General features: G+C 46.4%; 1 protein-coding gene across 4 annotated transcripts; it reads left to right on the top strand.

Moving 5' to 3' along the window:
• Positions 1-33: 33 nt before the first annotated feature.
• On the top strand, positions 34-23,474 carry LOC129190151 (aryl-hydrocarbon-interacting protein-like 1). Of its 4 annotated transcripts, none has more exons than XR_008572943.1 (8): positions 34-232; positions 5,568-5,747; positions 5,995-6,183; positions 7,068-7,244; positions 7,431-7,572; positions 14,726-15,180; positions 18,326-21,044; positions 22,586-22,734. XR_008572943.1 is itself a non-coding variant. In XM_054792592.1 (8 exons), exons 1-8 carry the CDS (start codon positions 137-139, stop codon positions 23,050-23,052), a joined length of 1,848 nt encoding a protein of 615 aa, XP_054648567.1. In that variant the 5' UTR covers positions 34-136; the 3' UTR covers positions 23,053-23,474. The 4 variants fall into 4 exon arrangements, 2 of the variants coding, with proteins under 2 accessions (XP_054648567.1, XP_054648568.1); XR_008572944.1 differs by having other exon boundaries at positions 18,326-19,963; positions 22,586-22,725; XM_054792592.1 differs by having other exon boundaries at positions 18,326-18,467; positions 22,586-23,474.
• Positions 23,475-23,521: the final 47 nt, after the last annotated feature.

Genomic DNA, 23,521 nt, shown 5'->3' with positions numbered 1-23,521 from the left:
GATTAACTCCCCAGATTAAAGTGGCCAATTCCCCATCTCAGCCTAATCCTGCCATCTGTCCGAGAGCATCTGACGAGGCGCCACTTTCTGCGCTCTCTTGGCCAATAAGTAAAAGAAACTTTAAAAGAAGAACACAATGGAGGAGATGTACCTTCTCAAGCATCCTGGGGTCAAGAAGAAGATTCTGGCGGGAGGCACTGGCCCTCTACCTCACTTCCCACCTGGGACCAAGGTAGTGCAGACATCACAGATAAACTAAATGAAAGCAGATTGCGATATTACACCTTTTTACTGGATCACACATTAATTTGTGTTACATGGCCTGCTTCAATTAGTCTATGTTCAAATATTCATGACAAGAGGGAGTATTGTTTGCTGTCTGGCACTTGCACACACGCACACAAGAGCAAATATTTGGTCAAGCAAATTGCGACATGTGTAATGGCATTGTGTGTGTCTCTTTTTTTTTGTCCTCTTTCTGGTCACACCCAGCTGTTGGCACATACTGTGACAAACATTTGGCATGGCGGAGGCAGCATGGACAGTGTGTGTATGTGTGTGCATGTGTGCTAAGCCGATTCTCAGCAGTGAACATTGTTATCACAGCATTTTACACAGTCATGCTACAAATACAAGGGTCTATAAAACCAGCTGTGTATTGGCTGCATAGGGCCACAATATTAGCTACACTTGCACAATCTAATGAGATCTAACACTATTATTGTGTTTTGTTGCATGAATGGATTTTTTCTAAAAAAAAAAAAAAAAAAAAAAAACTTTATTCTGGTTAAAATTTTCTTCTTTTTTTTTTTTTTACATCTTTAGTTATGGTAACGCATGGCTATTTTCAAACTCACTTTATTATTGTAAGATAACAACTTTTTCTTAAAAATTCAGCTTTATATTTATAAAATAATGTATTTTTTAATAGAAATAACATCACATGTTTTTCTCTTTTCTGCGCATTCTAAAGAGAGAAAAACAGCTAAAAAAAAAAAAACAGCTAGCATGTGGGAGCTAACAATGTTATTTTGACTATAAAGCCCTAAAAAACCCTCCAAAAAACTGTAACAATGTTATATTTACATAACTAACCTGATCAAGCTACAGGAACATTGTTATTGTAGCAGCTAACACAAATAACTATTTTCTGGGGTTAGTGATGCAGTGATGCACTGCATGTCAGCAGTGACAAGAACAAGCATATGAGCAACTACGAATAGACAACCAAATTATCTGTAAAGTATTAGTCAACATTCCATGTTTTGTTTATACACGGCTAGATGTAATATCACGTGCTATGTGCCCACATTTAATATCATGGTGATTTACTCGATGGGAAGTTGTCCGTCTGGTCCAGCTGGTCTGGGGCATCTTTTTCAGTTTATTTTGGGTAGGTAGAAAAAAAGTTTCTAAACTAAAAACTAAACTGTGATGCAATCTCTTGGAGGAATGTCCTCCTCGCCATATAGATGAAGTCTTTCAATCCATGGTAACACTGGATCCACTCAATGCAGCAGAAACACTCCATTTCTATTCTGTAAAGCTCCACATTTACACCATCAAGTCCCCAATTTGCTACAAAGTTTCACTCTCTCTTGCAGGCTGCAGCTCATCCTCATAGCTCATCCTCATTTGTGCATAAAAAGATAAGATTCTGGATCCTCATTTGTCCAAAAGTAGTCATCAGAGGCTCTAACAAAGTCTGCCATGATGAGTAGTAGCAATTAGACACGCGCATGACGTGCCGCTGTTGACTTAAGTACCATTAGATCTGAAATCAATGCGCTCGGAAGGTTGTCCTATCTATACCACTCCACCGACATCGGTCGTTCATCATACTTGCACACACTTTCAACATGAAAGAGAGTTAAGGAGAAGCACGTGTAAGTACGATAAACGTGGCAATCGCACAGAGATCTTACACGGTGTAAGCATGTACAACTCACTTACCATATGCACAACGTTGCACGCAACCGCTTACCCGTCATTCACCAAAGCCATGGACAAATCTTCCAGCGCAACCCTCCATCTCATTGACTCAGGGGCTGACAATTGTTTTTTGGACTCAGGGTTTGCTAAACTTAGACCTAAAGAGGTCATTTCATTAGATGGGCGCCTCCTGTGGTGGTCGTCACCCACCAGACCGAATCTCTCTGTTTGCACCTGTCCGGTAATCACCACGAGTTGATTTGTTTTATCGTTTCGTTTTTTTAAAATTATCATGCCCTCTCTTTCATGCCCAGTAGTATTAGGACTACCCTGACCGGCCATTCTTATTTGGAGCATGTTTTGCCATGCCCACTGTTTGCGATCCGCTTAGTCTCTCAGAGGGAGGTTGGTTGGTTGGTTGGTATAGATCAGGGGTGGGCAAACTTTCCGGGCCGGGGGCCACACTGACTTTTAAAATTTGACAGACGGGCTGGGTCAGCACAAGATACGATACATATAAAAAAGCTGCATTTGTTAACAGTACATATGAAACATAAACAGAAAAAAACATTAAAGTATTAACATACATTTGCTTGGAAAATAAAAACAGCTTGGTTTTGAAGGCTCTGACGTTGGCTTGCATTTCATGCACAAACTGGTTTTCCCCTTGTAGCTTCACATTCAGGTTGTTTATGTGTGCCAGTTATGTCCACAGTAAAAGCTAAATCACAAAGCCAAACTGTGTCATTCAGCTCAGGAAATGTGTCAGTATTCTCAAGTAGCTCCAAAAATGAAATCATCTCCCGTTTGAGCTCCCACATACATGGACATACTTTTCTCAAACTTCACCAGCAGACATTAGAATCCATAAGTCCGTTAGATCCGCACCAGTTTCTTCAAGAAAATTAATAAACTGATGATGGTGAAGTCCCCTCGCTCAAATAAAGTTCACGAGTTTCGCAACTGGCTTCATTACATGGTCAAGCTGCAACACGGATTTACACAGCGCTTCCTGGTGAATTATGCAGTGTAGAAACATGACCTCCTGCTCAGGATTTCATCTTTCACTTGTCCTGAATTCTCTTGAGCATCCCGACGTTTTTTTTCCTGTCAGATTTGGCGATCCATCTGTGGTAACGTTGGCAAGCGAGTAGAAGAAGAGTGGTAATTGGAAATGGCTCTCTCAAGTCACTGCGGCTACGGCGCCACCTGGTGTTAAAATGTCGTCATTACAAGTCAAAATGAAATAAATGCAATCAGTCACATCAAACCTTAATTCTGTACAATCTTCGGCGGGCCGGATTAAAAGAACAACGGGCCAGATCTGGCCCACGGGCCGTAGTTTGCCCATCTCTGGTATAGATAGATATTGATCTCTTTATTGATCTCCGAGATTCACAACATAATTTAATTTGTCTGGGGTACCGGAGGAGTACCATGATTTAAGATTAGCATTCAGTAAACAAGTCTCATTCTCTCCCTGTGCATCGTCCCTACAACTGTGCTACTAAGCCACTAATACACCATAAACCCCTCATCCAAGTAGATCTTGTCCATGCAGAGTAAAATGTTGCTCATTTTGGTTGAGACCGAAGTGCTTGTGGAAAATCTTCATCATCTCCTGTGAGTGGGAGAAGTTGAAACCTCAGAACCTGACGCGGTTCTTCCCAATTCCAAATTGTATAATAGATCTGCTCCGGAGCAACAGGCTCGCTGACGGTCTCATTTGTCCCTCTTCCTCTCCTGTGGCAGCCGGATTCTTTGTTGAAACCGTTTTCTCCAAATTAGATTTGCGCAACGTGTATCAGAAGGTTGCAAAAAGGTCTGTTGGTCCCTGCCAAACTCATGTCCGAGGTATTGCAATGGGGGCACGAGTCCAAGATCACGTGTCCTCCGGTTGTGAGTCATACCCAGTTTATCATCACTCAAAGATTCTGGTGGCCCAGTAAGCTGGGGTGTCAAGGAGTTTGTCGCTGCTTGCTCCGTCTGCGCCTGCGGCAAGGCATCCCTCCTGCAGGACTGTTGCAGCCCCTACCCATCCGACCTCAGCCATGGTCTCACATTTCCTTGGACTTTGTCACTGGCCTCCCCCGCTACAGGGGAAACATGGTGGTGGACTGATTCTATAAAATGACTCACTTAATCTCTGGAAACTTCTCAATTGCTCATTAAACACATATTCCACCTCCATGGCATACCCTACGTCTTGGCGTCTGTCTAAACCCAGTCTTCCACGTCTCCAGCCTCAAGCCAGTTGCCACCTGCCATCTTAGCCTTCCATTGTGCCTCCGACTCCTCCGCGTGTGATTGATGGTCAGTAGGTATTCACAGTGAAGGCACTTTTAGACTCCAGAAGGAGGGGTAGGGGTATGCAATATGAGGTCGACTGGCAGGCATATGGACCAGAGGAACGTTCCTGGGTCTCCCGCTCCTGGATCTGCAACCCCTCTCTCGTCCAAGAGTTCCATGCACGTAATTCAGGAAAACCAGGTGGGCCGCCAAGGGGCGTCTTATAAAAGGGTGGGGGTAAAGTGAGTGGTCATGGGGGGGGGGGTACTGTCATGATTTGCACTCTGCTTGGTCTGCTGGCCTCTGCTGTCTTGTTTGCAGTCCTGCAGACTCCTCCACCTGCTCGTCTGGCCAACACCTGCAGCTCATCAGCGATTAGGCCTTCTTAAGCCATGCGGTCTTGCTAGTCCTTTGCCAGATTGTTGTGAACCTTCGCCAGCGTCGTACATGCTCCGTCCCTTCATGACACGTTTGCTAAGTGATCATCTTTTTGTTCCTTGCTGCCAACTTTTACCTGTAAATTGTTGAGCCTTTTTAATATCTTTCCTTATTTGCTATTTTGTCCTTTTGTTTGTACTTATTTAGCTTACCGGCGTCTTACCTGTACTTTGCTTTTTCTCTTTTGTGAGCTCCCTTTTTTGTCATTAAAATATCTTTTTGACACCACGCCGTTTATCGCTACTCTGAGGTCCACAAACTCCCGGCACACGTGCCAGCACCCATAACAGTGACTGCTCTTCTTAAAAGATTTTTTTTTAGAAGAAATATGTGCTCTTTTACACATTTGAAAATACTGTAAGAATGACACTTTCATAGAATTGGCTTCTTTATTTTATAATGTAAAATTTATGTCTACATCAACAAATGCACAGTGAGTCATACCCAGTTCATTTGAATCCTATCAAATCGAACTGTTATTGAACCTTATTGAATTGTTCTGTTTTTAATATATATTGTATTTGAAGCGTATCTTAACCCGTGTATCTAGATGCGTATTAAATCATTTACCACAAAGTTACGTTTACCTAAAAAGATTAGTTTACCTACTTACTTTTGATAAAAACGTCTTTCGATCTGTGATTAATTGCAATTAGTTAGGATTGACTATGGACAAATGCAATTAGTCATGATTAAATATTTTAATTGATTGACAGCCCTACGTACTGTATAATATCTATTTTTTTTGTTCCATTTGACCCCATTACTTCTTTCTATTACTGTATTGTTGTATTATATCATTTCTGCTAAAAATAGCTATATAATAATAAATATATAATAGATATATATAAGCAATATAATATATATAATAGAACAATGGAAATGTAACCTTTTGGTCATCTCTCCAGGTGGTCTTCCATTTCCAGACGCTGCTAGATGACTTTGAGCGCACCGTCATTGACGACAGCCGATTGGTTGGCAGGCCGGCAGAGATCTTTGTGGGAAAGATGTTCAAGATGGAAGTGTGGGAGACATTGCTGACTTCCATGCGGGTCGGAGAGGTGGCTGAGTTCTGGTGTGATGCTGTTGTGAGTTGTACACATGCATGCACACGCACACACACACACACACACACACACACACACACAGATGCACGCACACACAAACACACTCACAGAGGAGAGATAAGTTATTCTGATGAATGTTCAGTAAGACGCTCATTATCATGCACACTACCCCCCTTTTGGAAGCTGCAGCATGACAATGCTGAGATTAGCAATTTTAATTGCAGCTTGCAATTAAAAAAGCTCCAAAAGCTACTTTTTGTTGGTACAGCACACAGGTTTGTATCCCATCGTGTCAAAGGGGATGCGGCTGATCACTCAAGGCAAAGACCCCCTGGAGGGCCAGAGGCACATGTGCGGCATGGGGAACCTCTTCCACTATCACTCCACTGGCTTCCCAGAGCTGGATGAGCTGATGAGGACTCCTCAGGCTCTCATCTTCATCATGGAGCTGCTGCAGGTAAGTAATGAAAAAACCCATTCCCCTTGTTGGCCATTAAAGTAATGACACTTACCAGTATACTAGTACATACACAGCTTGTCATACACAGCATGTCACTTGTGCAAGGTAAAGCATCAGTTGTGGCGCATGTCAAAAAAAAAAAAAAATCAAAGCAAATGTATTTCATTTTAAATTAGACTGAATTAAAAAAATAACACTTCTGTACATAACTATACGAAACATATATATATATATATATATCATATATATGTCAGACAGACATAGCAACAACAACAAAAAGAATCAATAAACACAAATAAAATGTACTTGTCAGGAAAAAAAAAGGACTTGTCACACAGAAGGGAATTCCTGCCTGTCTAACCGCTCAGGCTTTTGCTATACAGGCTTTTTTTTTAACAGAGCTCAAAGAGATTTTATTCAGAGTGTTAATAACAACAGTAGGCCTGTAAAATCAACACAAAAAATAACACTTGAATGTTAAGTCCTGGTCCAACCTTTGACATTGGCACCATCCACCACCATCTTGGCTCTGCGCTGTCCGATTTTCTCGTTAAACAGATAATACATTTATATAATCACATAACCATTTTTGGGAGAATACGACAACATAGTTTTCAACATTCATGACAGAAAGTGTCTTCTGCCTCCAAACAATGCAGCTTTGAAGCAGACTCACCAGAGGATTTGACAACAATAAAGAACAACAGTAAAGAACTACTTTCATATGTCATGATGTTTTCTGCATTCTCTCTTGCTGTCAAGGGCTCTGCTGCCTCATACAGTAGAGAAACATCATGAAGAGTCAGAAAAGAGAGACAGAAAACTAGAAATGCAAATTTTAAGGGTGTAAGCATTTAAGGATGTTTTGAATACCATATTAGGTGGGAGACCCCATGTCCTACCAAAGAGAGTCATGGATGATGGAGAAGGACGAGAAGCTGAGCACGGTGCCCATCCTCCACTCGCAGGGCAACGTCCTGGTCAAGCGGGGGGATTTTTGGGAGGCGGCCAGCAGATACAAAGAGGCCGTGCTGCTGCTTAAAACAGTCCAGTCCAGGGTGAGTGGATGTGGAGGTGGGGTATGACCCTGATTGGATGCAAATGGAGATGAAAAGATGAAGACTGGAAGCCAACACAGCACTTTTTAAAAGCATTCCATCAGCATTTCAATCAGCGGTTAATGCTCATAATGTATTCTAATATGCACACTGGTTTCACATTAACATGGGCATGATCTCCTGCAGGAGATGCCGGGTGATGTGGACTACATTAACTTGGCTCGCATGATCGTCCCTCTGGAGTTGAACTACTGCCAGTGCATGCTGGAGCTGCACGAGTACTACGAAGTGATCGAGCACACCAACGAACTGCTGGACAAACACAAAGGTAGAACTATATCTGATAAAGATAATAATGCTTGCCTGTCTAAATGATTATGGCTAATTCCCATAAACAAATGTCATTTACCTAATGGGGTAAATAACATTTGTGGAACCCTCTACGGGTTGTGGTCAAACATGCTAGTAACACACATATCTTCAAAGTTTTAGAATCATTAGATGACTCATTAGTTAGGTGTCCCTGCAAAGATGTTATGCTCTTAACTGACTCTAACATCTGTACACACTGCTCAGACCATAGAATAGATGACTACTTACACTCCATGTGGACCTGTGCTCCCATTAAAAATTTTTGGCACGGAGTGTGTGAGGACCTATCTTTGGCACTTGGATTCTCCATTCCTACCTCTCCTTTACTATGCCTGCTGGGCGATCTCTCCACAATTGATGTAGAAACAAATCAAACACAGCTTCTCATCACTGCATTAAGCATCGCCAAGAAAACCATTCTCATCAATTGGAAATCAAGGAAGAAACTGAACATAGCTCTTTACAAAAATCTTTTGTTAGATCATATAGCTATGGAGAGAATGTCTGCTGAATCTAAAGAACAAATGTTAGAATTTCAGTCTATATGGGCACCAATAATTAATTCCCTGACCTGACTCTCAGGGGGGTGAGGGCATCTGTCTCTGCCCCTGGGGGTCTCGTTCATCTGGCGTGGGGTGTGGTCCTGGTCGCTGGGTGGGCCTGGTACCTCGAGGGCGGGCGGTGGCGGGCTTGGTGTCCCGGGTCTTCTTTGCTGGGCTGCCTGCCTGGGGGGGCTGGTGGGTGGGGGTGGGGAGGGGTCCGGGTCGGGTGATGGGCCGGGGGCGGGGTCGGGGGGGTCGCCCAGGGGGCGGCGTTGGTTGGCCTCCGGGGTGGTGGGTGGATGGGGTGCTGCATCCTGCGGGTGCCGGGCGCCTACTGCTGCTGGGGGGGCCCGTGTGCGGCTGGTGGCGCTGGCTCTCCCTCGCCTCCTTTGCCTCTGGGGGTGGGGCGGGGACTGCCCTGGGCCCTCCTGCTCGGCTGCCGCGTGGGGCCGTCCGGTGTGGGGTGTGGGGGCCGGCCTCTCCCCCTGGTGGGGGCGCGGGTGCCTGAGCCCAGCTGCCCCCGCGGAGCCATCTCCCCTGGGTGGGAGGGTGGTTTGGGTTGCCCCTTTTTATTTATTTATTTTTATTTTATTTTTTTTAAATTATTTTATTTTATTTTATTTCACTGATTTATGTGTGTGGTGTATGTGTGATAGGTGGGAGCTGCCTGTTATCCTCCGGCGCCTGTGGCTGTCCCCCGGGTGACGGGGGGCGCGGAGGTGGGGGTCGCGGATGTGCGGTTTGGGCTCGGGGTGGGGGGTGCGTGGTGCTGGGGATCCCTTGCTTTCTCCCCTCAGGGACGGGGCCGCTGTGGCTCGGTGGGTGGGGCGTGTGGGGGCCGTGGGCGGGTTGCGCGTGGGGGCGGGCGGCGTGGTGTCCATCTGCGTGGTGCTTCCCGGGATCGGCGGGGGGATGCTTGCTCCGGGGTGGGGCGTTCGGGGGGTGGCTTTGGCCGGGGGCTTGGGGGTCGGGCTGGCGGGGGGCTGGCGGGCGGTCCCTGCTGCCTGCTGGTGTCAGGCTGGTCCTTGCTTCCGGGCCGGCGGTTGTCTCCCTCCCTCCGGGGTTTCCCCCTTGGCGTGTTGGTGGATGGGCGGGGGGTGGGGCGGTGGCCGGTCTGCGGCGTGGCGGGGGGCGGGGCGGGCGGGGGCATCTGCTTGGGCGCCGGGCGGGGGGCCGCTCCTCTCGCGGGCCCGGTCGTGCGGTGCTTGCTTCTCTGTCCCTCCCTGGCGCCTCTGGCCTGCGTGCTTCGTGGGTGCGGCCGTGCTCCGCTCTATGTGGGGTCCGGTGCTCTTGTGGTCGTCGTGGTGTTGCTCCCTTGCCGGCCGTGGTGGTATGCGGGGGGCGCGTGGGCGCGGCTCCCGCTGTCCTGGTGGCGGTCGGATCTGCCTTGGGGACGTGTGGCTTGTCCGTGGTATTTGGCGGTTTGGGGGTGGCGCTGTGAACGCTACCTCCGGTGGGGCTCCGGTGTTGGGGGGCGCTGGGGGTATCGCCTCTGGGGGGTTGGGTGGGCCGGACTGGGCATCCTGGCGGGCCGGGTAGGGCCTGTGGTGTGTCCTGCGGCCTGTGGCACGCCCAAGCCTGGGCTGTGGTGGGCGGCCGGTCGGTCATGTGTCCTTGGTCCCCCCCCTGCTCGGTTTGGGCGGCGTTGGGGTGTGGGGCCCCCGTCCTTCCTGTGCCACTGCACCACCTCACATATATATAGGACATTGGGGGGTGGCCTACGGTCGGGCGTGATTGGGGAGGGGAGCTGCCTTGCGGGGCTCCTTTGCTCCTGCTGTGCCACTGACCTGTTGCCCCCCAATTTTAATCGCAGAGTAGACACTTAGGGTTTGGGGGGGCTGGCCAGGTGAGGGGCCCTCCGAGCGGCAGCTGTCCCCCGATTTTAATTGCATCATTAGCTATCATCCACATACACTCCATATACATGCACACAGATATACCATCCTCTTTTATTTTATTTTATTTATTTATTTATTTTTTTAATTGCATCATAGACACTATCACACCTTATCACATACACGGGTGGGGCGGGCTGGATTGGGGTGCCTCGTGCACCTCGGCGTCTGCCCGCCAGGGTCGGCGGTGTGGCCGGGGGCCTGGCCGTCGCGGTGGCTCGCCCGGGGCGGCCTGGCCTGTGGGGTGCCCTTGTCTGGTTCGCCTGCCCTTCCCTGGGGTGGCCCTCTGGGGCCAGTTGATGCCGGGGCTTGCGCCGGGGGGGGCGGCTTGCGGTGCCCCCCCTGGACTGACACGTGCCGCGGGCGCCTCTGCGCTCTTGGGGCGGGTTCGGCGGTCTCCGGGGGGCGGTGCTGGTGCTTCGGGTGGCCCGTGTGCTGTCGCGGCGGCCGGTGGTTGCTGCGCTGTGGCGGCTGCTGGGGCGCCGGGCCAGCTGGTGGGTTGGGGCTTGGTCATGCTTGCGGGTACTGTGGGCCTGGGTGGCGGGGTGGGGGTGGGAGGGCGGGTGCCCTGGGGCCGGGCTCGCTGGGGGGGGTCGTGCTCTGCCGGGCGCTTGGGCGTCTGTCGCCGTTGCGCTTTGTGCGCTGCCGGGCCGCTGTCTGTGTCCTCGCCTCCCCCGGTCTGTCTGTGGGCTTGTCGGGGGTGGGGCTCCGGTGCGCGGGTGGTGCGCTGTCGGCTCTGGTGGCATGTGGCTGGTCTGGCTTCTGGTGGCTTGTGGGGGCCGTCGGCTGGTCGGCTGCTGGTCTCGCCTTCTCGGCTCTGGTGCTTGGCCTCCCTGCGGCTTGGGGTGTGGTGCTTCCGCTCTCTCTTCGGGGTTTGCTGGCCCGCGGGTGTCGGTTGGCGCTGTGTGGTGGTTCGCCTGGCTGCTCGCCCGTTTTCCCGCCTGCCTGCTCGGTTTCCCGCTCTCCTCCTCGCTGACTCCCCTGTCTGCCTCGCTGGCGGCGTCCTACCGCTGGGGGGGTGTGGCCGGGTGTCTTCCTGCTCCCCGGCGGTCTGCGCTCTCCGCCCCTGGGTTCTGGATCGTATGTCTGGGACCCCGGGGTCCCCGGCTCCGCTGCTCCTTGGGTTACCAACGGGGGATAGGGTGGGGCTTCCGGGTGTCGGGCAGTCGACCACTGTGTGTGTGTGTGTGTGTGTGTGTGTGTGCGCGCTTGAGTAAGTAAGAGTGTGTATGAGCGTGCGCATAGGGGTGTGTTTGTGCGTAGGAGTGTTTATGTGCGTGTGTGTGGGTGCGTAGCAGTGTGTATGTGCGTGCGTGTGTGTACTTTTATTTATTTATTTATTTTAGCTATTTATTTTTTTTTGGGGGGGGGGGGCATACAGGGGTTTGATCCGTGGGGTCAGGTGCTGGGCGATACATCTCTGCCGCCCGTGCCTCCGCCGGGTGGGTGGAGGGTGTGCCTCCTGCATCCCTTGGCGGGGCGGCCCTGTGTCGGGGGTCGGGCGGGGGTTGGCCCGGGGCGGGCCGGGCTCCGCTCCCTGGGGGTGGGGGTGGCGGTGGGCGGGAATTGGCGCTTCCGGCGCGGGCGGGCTTCTTTCCGGCTGTGGAGGCGTCTCTGGGCCTGCCGGTTTGTGGCCCCCGGTACCCGTCTGCCTTTGTGGGGTGTGATCTCTCGCTGGTCTCAGGGGTTGGCAGTCCTCCGGCCCGCTGGCGCCCTGTCCTTGGCTGGGATTACCTCTCTTCGGCCCCTTACTGGTCTTCCCGGGGGGGGGGGCTCTCTGGGCTGGCTCTTGGGGCACTGATCTTTGTGCTGCCTGCCCCTATGGGCCTGGTGGCCTTCTGGCGGCCGGGGCCCGGCCTTGCTATTTGGGGCGGGGCTCTCTGGGAGGTGGAAGGCGGCCCCTTTCCTTTCATGCACTCTCAGTGACAATCACACGCCCACACATTCCTGCACCTTTACATATATATGAAGTCTTCCTCACATACAGAGATACCTGTACATATGCACACTCACAGTACATACGTACTTCCCCACATTACTCACTGAGTTAACCAGGGTGTTATTATGTTGTTGGTTTTATTACAGCGACGGTGATATCAGCAGTATGACTATATATATATATGTGTGTATGTGCGGTATATATGTGTATATATGTGTATATATATATATATATATATGTATATATATATGTATGTATGTGTATGTATGTGTATATGTATATTTTTTTTTTTACAATGATGTGCATTACAGTAACTTTGATTCTATTCACTATCATGGATAATCATTTCATTACTACAGTTATGTGTGACTGTTTCAATGCGGTATTATCATGGTGATCACTATCATAATTCATCATTTCATGACTGCTATTGTGTGCGACTGTTTCAATGCACTATTGTCATTGTGATCACTGTCATAGTTCATCATTTCATGACTGCTATTATGTCTGATTGTCATTGACAGCTTTGTCATTGTGGTTGTTGATATTGATTTGTCCTTTATCCTTGTTCGTCTTTATAGTTGTCACGGACATTTATTTGCTGATGTCGTTCTGTATGTTTCTGTTGTTCTGTCACAATTGTTGTTGTTGCTGCTGTTGTCCTTGTCTCTTGTCTCTCTTTTTTTTGTTTTTGTCCCCTCTCGCCCCCCCCCCTGTTTCCTTTTCTCTTCTTCTCTGTCCCCTCCTGCTCCGGTCCGGTCGCTCCAAATTTGCTTTATAACAAGCATCAAGGTCGAATAAATTTTGTATGACAGGGGAAGTGTATATCACACTTCTCTCTGGCAGAGTAAATCTGTTGAGCACTTGACGGCATTTAGGTATACAATTCTATCTGCTTTAAAGGCTGGACAGGACAGGGGTAAAAAAAAACAAAAAAAAACAGGAGACATACTCTTAAAAGAGAGAATAGAGAGCACATAAAGCAAAAACAGCAGTAATAACATCTGCTAAAATGCAGTTTGAAAGGAGGACAGAGAAGGGGACAGATGAATAATTAAAATTCATTTATTCAACAAGTAAGCCAAGCTATTGCGCCGTAGCTTGATTTAACATGGGGGAAACAAAAAAGAGAAAGTACAGTCAAACTTGTCTATAGCGGCCACTAGAGGGCGACTTAGCCGCTATAGACAGGTGGCCTCTATAGACAGGTTGGCGTCCAGCTTGAATGTTGACCAGTAGAGGGCACTGTGGGACTGCAGATAAAAGTTGTACAGCACTACTAGGCTTGTTATTATCCACCACCCACAGAACAAAGCTGTGCTAGTAATGTCTTACGCTTGTTTTTAATATTTTACTTTTTATACGGCAGAGTGTCATTACAGCTTTAGTTCATCAGGAAGTGACCGGAAGTGACGGTGGGCGTCCCGAGCAGGTGTGCTAGGCTCAGCGCTGGCTGTGAGTTTTGAGAGAGTTGGGAAGTGTGTTTATGTTGGCGTGGATGTAAAGTCCTGCAGTGTTCTCTGCTGTTAATAAAGCGATTAAAGTGCTTCGGCGACGTGAGTCTCTCCTTCCCCACAACAAGCGCCATTACAGTATTGACCAGTGCACACCAGGAAATAAACGGTGTCACTTGTTACAGGCATTGCCTGGACAGCTATGTAGTGGGGCTTGTTTAACCTTTGCCTTGTGGGCAAGCAGGAAGGAGAGACAAGATTGGAGGTGTGTGTGTTCTGTGTGCTCTCTGGTGGCCACGTTCAATAAATAAAGTTGGCAGAAGCAACAGGAGAAGTTTCCTTCTTTGCTGGAGTCAGGTCGCCCTTACTACGGTTCGGAGCTGAATAACACTGACAAGTTAACAGACTAGTAGCGAACGGCAAAGAAGACGGCTTTTTTTTGTGTCGAATACAGAAGATGAGGACTTTGATGGATTTGTGGATGAGGATTGATGAAAAATAACATGAGTACATTCTAAAATACTTCAATTAAGTACAACCAAACTCGGTTTTGCTCCCGCTGCTTTTTAAAAACATATGCTAGCATGGTTTTAGCGTGCAGGCAGTATTGTATTGTATTGTAGCATCGCTGGGAGCACGTCCTGTTCCCAGCCTACTTTGCGGTAATGTTTTGGTGCAAATGCTCTTAAAGTTACATGTTTGACCAGGAAATAGCAAGCTCCAAAGAAGACGGCTTTTTATGTGGAACAACTGACAGTTTGTGTGGATCTTGTGAATGATTGTGACTGAGCTAGGACTCAGTAATTAAAGTCTACACACGACGGCTTCATTGATTGAAAAACGAAACTTTTTCGTGCATGAAGCTTCTACTTGAGTCGGTAATTTGGCCGCTATATGTGGTCAGATATTGACCAAGGGAGACAAAATGGGTGGCTGCTGGCCGCGTTAGACAGGTGACTGCTATACACAGGGTCTACAACATGTAAATTTGCTGCGGGGGATTTTTCAGTGGCCGTTATAGGCAGGTGGCCGTCCTATAAAGGTGGCCGCTAAGACATGTATAACACTGTATAACACTTGCTCATGCTTGTTTTGCTTGGTTTTAAGCGAGGACAGATGGAGAAAAAGAAAAAGAAACAAAAACAGAATCATCTAAATTCAAGAGAAAGATGACAAAAATAAATGTTGATGCAGCTCTTGCTTGAATCGCATGTAGAGGTGTGGCCTGAAACGGTAAATAACTGTTTACCGTTGTTCTGTGTTGTGTTGTTCTTTCTAGACTGTGTGAAGGGCTACTACAAGCGAGCGAAGGCCCACGCTGCCGTGTGGAACGAAAGAGAAGCCCGCAGAGACTTCAACATGGTGATCCACCTGGATCCCACGCTGGCCTCTCTGGTCCACAGAGAGCTGAGGGCCTTTTCTGAGCGCTTAAAGGAGAAGTACTGGAAGGAGAAGGAGGCTTACTGGAACAAGCTAGACACCAGTGGTGCCAATGAAGAGGGGGCGCTTGGAAAGACCGAGGACGAGGGGGATGGAGCAGAAACAGAGGATGCTGGCAAAGGAAGAGAGGATATTGTAGTTGATAAAACAGAGGGGAAGGACTGGCAGCAGATGTTGCGTCTGGTGATGCTGCTGCAAGATGAAGGCAACTTCCTCGTTAAAGAGAAACGTTTTGAAGAAGCTTCTGGAAAGTTCAGGGAGGCCATTGACTATGTAGACTTCCTTCAGAATAAGGTTAGTACCATTCATCTATAGCATTAATCCTACAATTCAGCGATGGAGAACATTAGTACACCATTAAAATCTAATGATGTTATGAGTTTTTCTTCTAAATTTACGACTTTATTCTCTAAATCGCAGATTATTTTAATACTCTGTTGTAACAGGCATTGCCTAAGACACATATGAAAAGGGGAGACTTATGTGACCTTAGGCAAGGGTTAAATTACAACTTTTTTCTCCTAAATGTACAACTTTATTCTCGTAAGTCGTAATATTACGTGTCATGCATGTCAGAGTGAAAATAGAGCATAGCTCTTCATGAAGGAAGGAAACTTAAAACATGAACATAAAGTAAAGTCAAATAAAATATATGGAACAGGAGAAGAGTATCTTACACTTTTCCCTGAGAAAAATCTGTTTAGCATGTAAGGGCATTTACATCAACAATACCATCTGCTCCAATGGCTGGACGGGACAAAAAAAAAATCACACAAAAGAAACAATATAATATGAAGTGACATATTACAGTATTTATAGAACAGTATTTATTTTGTTTTTTCCCCTTTTTTTCCTTTCATTTGAAATGACTCATTTTCATAAACAATTTGAGGATGTCTGGTGGGATGTGCCATCACTGGCCATGCATTTCTAGTTATCATATATGTCCCCTCTCAAACCTCATTTTTGACAGAGCTCTTGTATTGGTTCTTATTAGATATGCACCAAAAGTCAATGAGAGTTGTTGTTTTTTTTTTATTTGAATGAATTATTTTTGTTACAAGGTTTTGTCGTTTTTGTTGGAGGTGGGGCACGATGGTGGCCAGGTCTGCGCCCATGGGTCCCGGTCGGGCACAGCATGAAGAGGTAACATGGGTCCCCCCTCCCATGAGCTCACCACTCGTGGGAGCGGCCAAAGGGGTCGGTGCAGAGCGAGCTGGGTGGCAGCCGAAGGCGGGAACCTTGGCGGTCCAATCCTCGGCTACAGAAAGCTAGCTCTCAGCACGTGGAATGTCACCTCTCTAGTGGGGAACGAGCCTGAGCTGGTGCATGAGGTGGAAAAGTTCCAGCTAGATAGAGTCTGACTCACCTCAACGCACAGCAAGGGCTCTGGACTTTACACGGCATTCCCGGCAGTAAGAGGCGACAGGCAGGGGTGGCAATTCTTGTTGCCCCCTGACTCAGGGCCTGTATGTTGGAGAGGGTAGTAGACTTCGGGTAGGGGGACGAGTCCTGACTGTTGTTTGTGCTTATGCGCCAAACAGCAGTTCAGAATACCCACGCTTTTTGGAGTCCTTAGAGCAGGGGTCACCAACGTTTTTTTCTTGCAAGAGCTACTTTTAGAAAATGAAAATGGCCACGAGATACTCATTTTTGTAGAAATGATTTTCATACCTTATTTCAACCCAAACAGATCAAATATGCTTGTTTTACCAAAACATTCACAAAATGCTGGTATCCACAACTCACATTTTATATTTCAGAATACTTCTCTTTCAAGTGTTCTCACATTATTAACTGAAAACCTGAATGAAAAGCAGGCTTGCGGGCACCTCATGCGGTCGTCGGGGGCTACCTGGTGCCCGTGGGCACCACGTTGATGACCCCTACCTTAGAGGGAGTACTGGAGAGTGCGCTCTTAGGGGATTCCCTTGTTCTGCTGGACGTGAGTGGGAGGAATGGTCCCCCTGCTTTGTTATTGGACTTCTGTGCTTGTCACAGATTGTCCATAATGAACACCATGTTCAAGCATAAGGGTGTCCACATATTCACTTGGCACCAGGACACCCTGATGATTGACTCTGTGGTCGTGTCGTCGGACTTGCTGCCACATATTTTGGACACTCAGATGAAGAGAGGGGCGGAGCTGTCAACCGATCACCACCTGGTGACTTTGTATCCGATGGTGGTGGACGATGCCGGTCAGACCTGGAGGCCCAAACACATTGTGAGGGTCTGCCTGGAACGTCTGACAGAGTCCTCGGTCAGGAGTTTCAACTCCCACCTCCAGGAGCGCTTCGACCATGTTCCAAGAGAGGCAGCGAAGATTGAGTCAGAGTGGCCCATGTTCCGTGCTTCCATTGCCAGGTGGCTGATCGGAGCTGTGGCTGTAAGGTGGTCGGTGCCTGTCGTGGACCGGTGGAAGGACTCTGCAGAGTCACACTTCACACTTGGGATCACACTTCTCAGCCTTCCTGGTAAGGGGTTCTGGAGAGGACCATCCGCCGGATAGTTGAATCTCTGATTCAGGAGGAGCAGTGTGGGTTTTGTCCTGGTCGTGGAACCTTGGACCAGCTCTACACTCTTAGCAGGGTCCTTGAGGGTGCAACCAGTCTACATGTGTTTTGTGGACTTGGAGAAGGCATTCGACAGTGTTTCTTGAGGAATTCTGTGGGGAGTGCTTCGAGAATATGGGGTATCGGACCACCTAATTTAGGTGGTTTGTACCCTTTATGACCGGTGCCAGAGATTGGTTCGCATTGCCGGCAATAAGTTGGACCTGTTTCCCGTGAAGGTTGTATTCCGCCAGGGCTGCCCTTTGTCACCGATTCTGTTCATTACTTTTATGGACAGAATTTCTAGGCATTATAGGGTTCCGGTTTGTGGCTGCAGGATTGGGTCTCTGCTTTTTGCAGCTGATGTGGTCCTGTTGGCTTCATCGAGTCGCGACCTTCAACTCTCACTGGATCGGTTCACAGCTGAGTGTGAAGCGGCTGGGATGAGAATCAGCACCTCCAAGTCTGAGTCCATGGTTCTCATTCGGAAAAGGATGGAGAGTCATCTCCGGGTCGGGATGAGATCCTGCCCCAAGTGGAGGAGCTTGGTGCAGCTGGACGAAGTAGCTGGGGAGAGGGAAGTCTGGGCTGCTGCCCCCGCAACCCGATCTCAGATAAGAGGAAGAAGATGGATGGATGGATTGATTGTTAAGAAAGAGCATGTGTGTCTTTTTGCATGGTGGTAAGAACCAAAAATAGCAACTATCCACATAGATACTCCTCCCCTGTGCTCCTTTCCTCTTCTTCATCATCATCATCACACAACCACATCTCCCCTCTCCGCGTACTTTACCAGACCTCACCGTCCAGTCCCCACCCTGGCTCTTAAATCTTCATTCTTATTTCATCACCTCCTCATGTGTCACTGCTGTGTCCCCGAGCAGGTGTATGGCGGTGATGAGGACTGGGAGTCATTGGAAAAAGTGCGCCTGCCTCTGACACTCAACCTGAGTCAGTGCTTGCTGGAGCTGAAACAATACCAGCAAGTGGTGCAGCTCAATGACAAGCTGTTGGAAAGCCATGAAGGTAATATGGAAGACTCACCGTGTGGGCACACTGTTGCCAACTTTTCAGTAAGAAAAGCAGCTATTGGCAGTCCTAGAAGTCACTAGGCGATGTAATCATCTAATTTGCATATCATTTGCATATTATGTTGTAAAATGTTGTGGGAAAAAAGCATAACCTTGTAGGGAAGACAAAAAAGTGAGTAAAAACACCTTAATTACTTTTAGAACTAAAAAAAAACTTGATTCTTGGTTTGTTAATTTAAAATTTGTTAATTTAAAATTGTCCATCATTTCATTATTTCATGCGTGATTCATTTGCACTTCCGATACACATAGCTCCACATCATGGCTTGTGACTACCTTTAGGGGGGGGGGGCGCACCTGTCAACAGCACCCGCCACTGCTCAGTGAGAACACAAAATGCAGAACAATACGTGCTTTCACCATTCCAGAAAACTCCCCAACGACGGCAGAAAAGTTGCTAGATTTGTCACTAGTCGCTTGTGAGAACATGCAGTATGTCGTCAAGGGAGGTTGCCAGATCTAGCGACAAAGTCCCCAAGTTGGCAACACTGTGTGGGCGGGAGGTTGTGTTTTGCTTGACAAATGGGTCTGTTTTTAAAGTATTTTTTTCTTCTTCTCTTGCACATGTTCCTTTTTGGAGTTTAGATATCAAGATGTCTTGCTCAGCCCGCAGTATTGTGTCTGCTTTTATGCCACTTTTATGCTTGATCTCAGTGTTAACAAGAGAATAACCCATCTTCAGCACTCACAAATATGTTTATTCCCCTGGCAACCACCTCTACAGTATGCAACACATTAGTCTTGCAACATGAAGTTACTTACATCCAATAAAAAAAAATTAGCAGGTTATATATTAATTTGTGCTTTTTAGTTAAACTGACTGACACATATGGTAATATGACACATATGGTTGTGGTTTAATTTATTTTGAACATGCATCTATGCATACGTACAGATGCATGTATACGTATAGATGCATCATACATACATACATACATACATTTTTTTTGTCTTTTTACTGTTATTTATTATATATTATTATTCTGATTATCATAGAAAACATGACATGGAATGCAGGAAGTGAATAATATGTACTGTACAACATGTGGAATAGATGGGGGGTAGGATTAAATAAGCTTTGCTTCTTCCTACTCCTTTTGGACATGTGGAACTGTGAAAGAATGATTCATGAGACCTTCCATTGTAATGTTCAAATAAACTAAACCAAACCAAACAGTGGAATATATCAGCGGTCCACAACCTCCGGGCCGCACAGAAAGAAAAATATTTTCCATTATTTCATTTTTTTTAATGTTTTATTTTGAAAAGTGGCCGGATTCTCTTTGTTACATCTGTCTCACTTGATGCATGTCCATTGTGCGTGTCTAACTTTATCTCTTGTCGCTCAGATAGACTACTACGGAATTTTACCATTTTTCTTTCACCTCATATTTGGTGTCAAATGCTGATACTATGTGGGAAAGCATAAAGGTAAGTTTTGATGACTTATTGAGTGCTAATGTGCACATTTGTCTCAAGTTAATTCAAGCCTTTTACCACATACGTCAAACAGTGATGTAATAATCTTTCTGGAAAAACTTGGCTGGAACTTGAACTGGTGGATGGTGGGTCGTCATTCATTTTGTGCTTTTAATTTGATGTTATTCATGTCTTTGTTTTACACAATACATAATATATTATGTATATAATGCTATAAATGCTGTAATAACAACATTATGCTATGGACCACTGGAATACATCACATAGTACAATTCACAGTTCTACATGTCCAAAAAGGAGTAGGAAGAAGCAAAGCTTGTTTAATCCTACCCCCCATCTGTTTCGCATCAATTGCAATACATTTGTTCACTACCTGTATTCCAAATGTACTCTTTGCTAGTTTAACATAAAAATGTGTTAAAATAGGAGTCAAGGTTCTTGTAGCCGTGTTGTAACTGGATAATGATTGAGTACAGAAAATGTACTCACAAAAGAATGGAGAGTTAGAAGTGCATAAGTATAAGTAATGATTAGACATAGCATTGTACATTGTACTTTGTACATTGTAAACATCAAGTGCTTCTACTGTTTCTTGAATTAGCTCATTTTAGTGCATACTTACTCAATCGGTTCGATAATTTGGTTCCACATACTGAAATGCTGAAGGTTTTTAGCGTTGTTCTCACATATAAGTGTTTTAAGTTGAATTTTTCCAAGGTCATATTTCTCCTCTCTTGTTGAGAAGAATTGTATGACATTTCCGGGTAGCATTTTTGTTTGTTTATGCATAATTTTAGCTGTTTGAAAATGTACTACATCAGCAAATTTTAATAATTGTGATTTTAGGAATAAAGGGTTTGTATGTTCTCTATAAGCGGCATTATGGATTATCATAACTGATCTTTTTTGTAGCACAGTTATTTCCCCATATCTCCACGCAATAAGATTTATTACATCAGTGCCCTCCCCTCTTGGAGAGTGATCAACAGGCACACATTCTGACCACTGAACACGCCCGTATGCCTTGACGGAAGCTCCAGCCAGGAGCCCAGTGCCCAAAACCCGACCGGAGGTACAAGCACACACACATACCGGTTCGCCTGACTCCGCAGCATTTACAAGTTGAGCGACAGGGAGGGAGAGAATGACAGGGCGCAGCGATGTGCCTCCTGACACAACAGTAATTATTGCACACAGAAGTGGCTCAAAATCTGCCTTTGCTACCTCAAAATTAAGGCACAGTAACTCCATAGATGTGCACCTCCAAAAAAACACTACTTGTTAGGACTGACTGTTGTATTGTTCTCCCCTCAATCAACATTGATCACCCACGACACTGAGGAGCCAAAAGGAGTTGTAGTTTGCTCGTAAAGTCAACGCCACAAGCCTGACGAAGATCCACAAAAGTAGGGGTGCCCAAAGTGCGGCCCATGGTCCATCTGCAGACCATGGCTCATTTGTCATTGCAAAATAACATTTCAAAAACAGCAAAACTGGTGAAAAAATAGAGCAAAAGGAACAAAGAGAAAAAGCTGAAATGTTGACGCCAACCACGACCATGCTAACTATAAAGCTTTGTATTTAAAGTCAAACCTTTAAGTATCTATCACTAAATAGATCTTTACTGATAGATATTCACGGCCGGGACCTGAGATCTTTGGTTCAAAAAGGTTGGTGACCACTGAACAAGGTTTAAGAGGTGTCACACAGAAAAAAAGACCACGGAAGGCAATAATAAAACAATGGCATCACCGGCTAGTTATGGATTAAGCTTCGTTTAAGAGGGTTCAGGCTAGAAGTGAAGATGAAAAAATACAAGACAACAATGGAAAAAAATAACTAAAATGTGGTTTGAGAGGGACACTGGTTACCCGCAAATTGACACAAGACAATCATCTGCTAGCATTTGGTTTAAGAGGGGACAGAAAGGAGATGGAAAAAGATGAATAATAACACAACACCGCCTACTAGTTCTTGCTTTAAGAGGGGACAGACAACAAAAAAATAACACACAACAACATCACCTGGGGGTTTCTGTGTCGCGACAAGAAAATGTCTGACTTGCTTGTTGAAAAGTCATTTGGCGTTAGAACAGCGCTCCCTCACTGTATCACGGTTTTTCACAAATTAATTAATAAAAAATGGCTGTTTCGTGGTTGACTATGGACTACTATTAAAAAAATATTGACAAACAAGTTATTCTGGCCATTACGTGTCAGTAATTTTACATATAACCGCCACACTGCATGTAGTCAGCCATGGCTTGTCCTCCCACTCCGTGTGGAAGTGTAAGGTTTTGGCTTCTTACTTTGTCCTTCTTCACCACTCCATTTGAAACACTTTCTTTGAGTGATCGCGCAGCCTGCGCAAGGTCTTGTAAACAAAGAGTGTACATAGAAAGTCAGAACCAGGTTTTCTATGCTCTAACTAGAAAAATATTCCATTTATTAACAATGAATCCTACTTCGCGGAAATTCAATTATCATGGCCGGGTCTGGACCCAATTAACTGCAATAAACGACCAACTGTACTGTACAAATACAAATATTCGGGTCATTTTGCATTTTTAAGGTCCAAAATACTGATACTGAACTCCTGTGCTGGTCCATCCAGGTCACTTCAAGGCCGTGTACCAGCGAGCCCGGGCACACGCTGCCTTGTGCAACGAGGAGGAAGCTCGGCGGGACTTGGCCGCCGTAGAGAAGCTGGAGCCCAAGTTCAAGTCTTTTGTCCGCCAGGAGCTAAAGAAGCTGGGGGAGAACATCCGCAGCATGCACGCCCACCAGAAGACGACCTATTGGGAGGCTACGTGGGAGAAGTGGGGGACTGGAACGGGACGCCGAAAGGATGAAAGCTCAGGAGTGAAGACGGAAGAGCAAGAACTCTTGGAGAGTTCTGATACTGCCGCCAAAGAGGAAGAGGATGACATAAAGCAGGGCAATAAAGATCAAGCAGGCGAGGAGGATGATGATGATAATGAAAATACAGTTGATGCTGCAGAAGATAATGGTGGTTTGGATGAAGAAAGGCACGATAAGGTCACTGATAAGAGTATCCAGCGAGGGATCACCATGAAATAAGGCCACAAAAAAGGTCAAATGCCAATCAAGGACATACAACAAGACAGTAGAACATGTTATAGTTCTTGGTTTAGCTGGTTTAGAACAAAGGCAATGGTGATAAAACAGGAAGCGGTGTCAGTGGACAACAAACTTGAGCGTGTTGATTCCACAAAGAGCTAACCCAAATATAAACAGAGTGTCATCATATTCTCCAGCAACACAGACACACACAGGAAGACAAATAGAAAGTTTTTATTTCTATACACAAAGAGTAGAAAGCCTCCAGTCAGCCACCGCATGTTTTTGTGTTTAACAGTAGAAAGTGTTTGTACACACTCACACGTGTTAAGAGTGACAAGTTCAAGCCATCAAATGAACACTTGGAAATGGTTAATGAGGTATATTGTTACAATGAAACAATAAAAACACTTGAAAAAATATCTTGCGTGCATTTTTAAGATAGGACAAGTGATTGCTTGTTTGGTCA

The sequence above is a fragment of the Dunckerocampus dactyliophorus genome, chromosome 11 (assembly GCF_027744805.1).
Source record: "Dunckerocampus dactyliophorus isolate RoL2022-P2 chromosome 11, RoL_Ddac_1.1, whole genome shotgun sequence".
Taxonomy (NCBI): domain Eukaryota; kingdom Metazoa; phylum Chordata; class Actinopteri; order Syngnathiformes; family Syngnathidae; genus Dunckerocampus; species Dunckerocampus dactyliophorus.
This window is presented reverse-complemented; position numbering and strand designations above follow the sequence as displayed.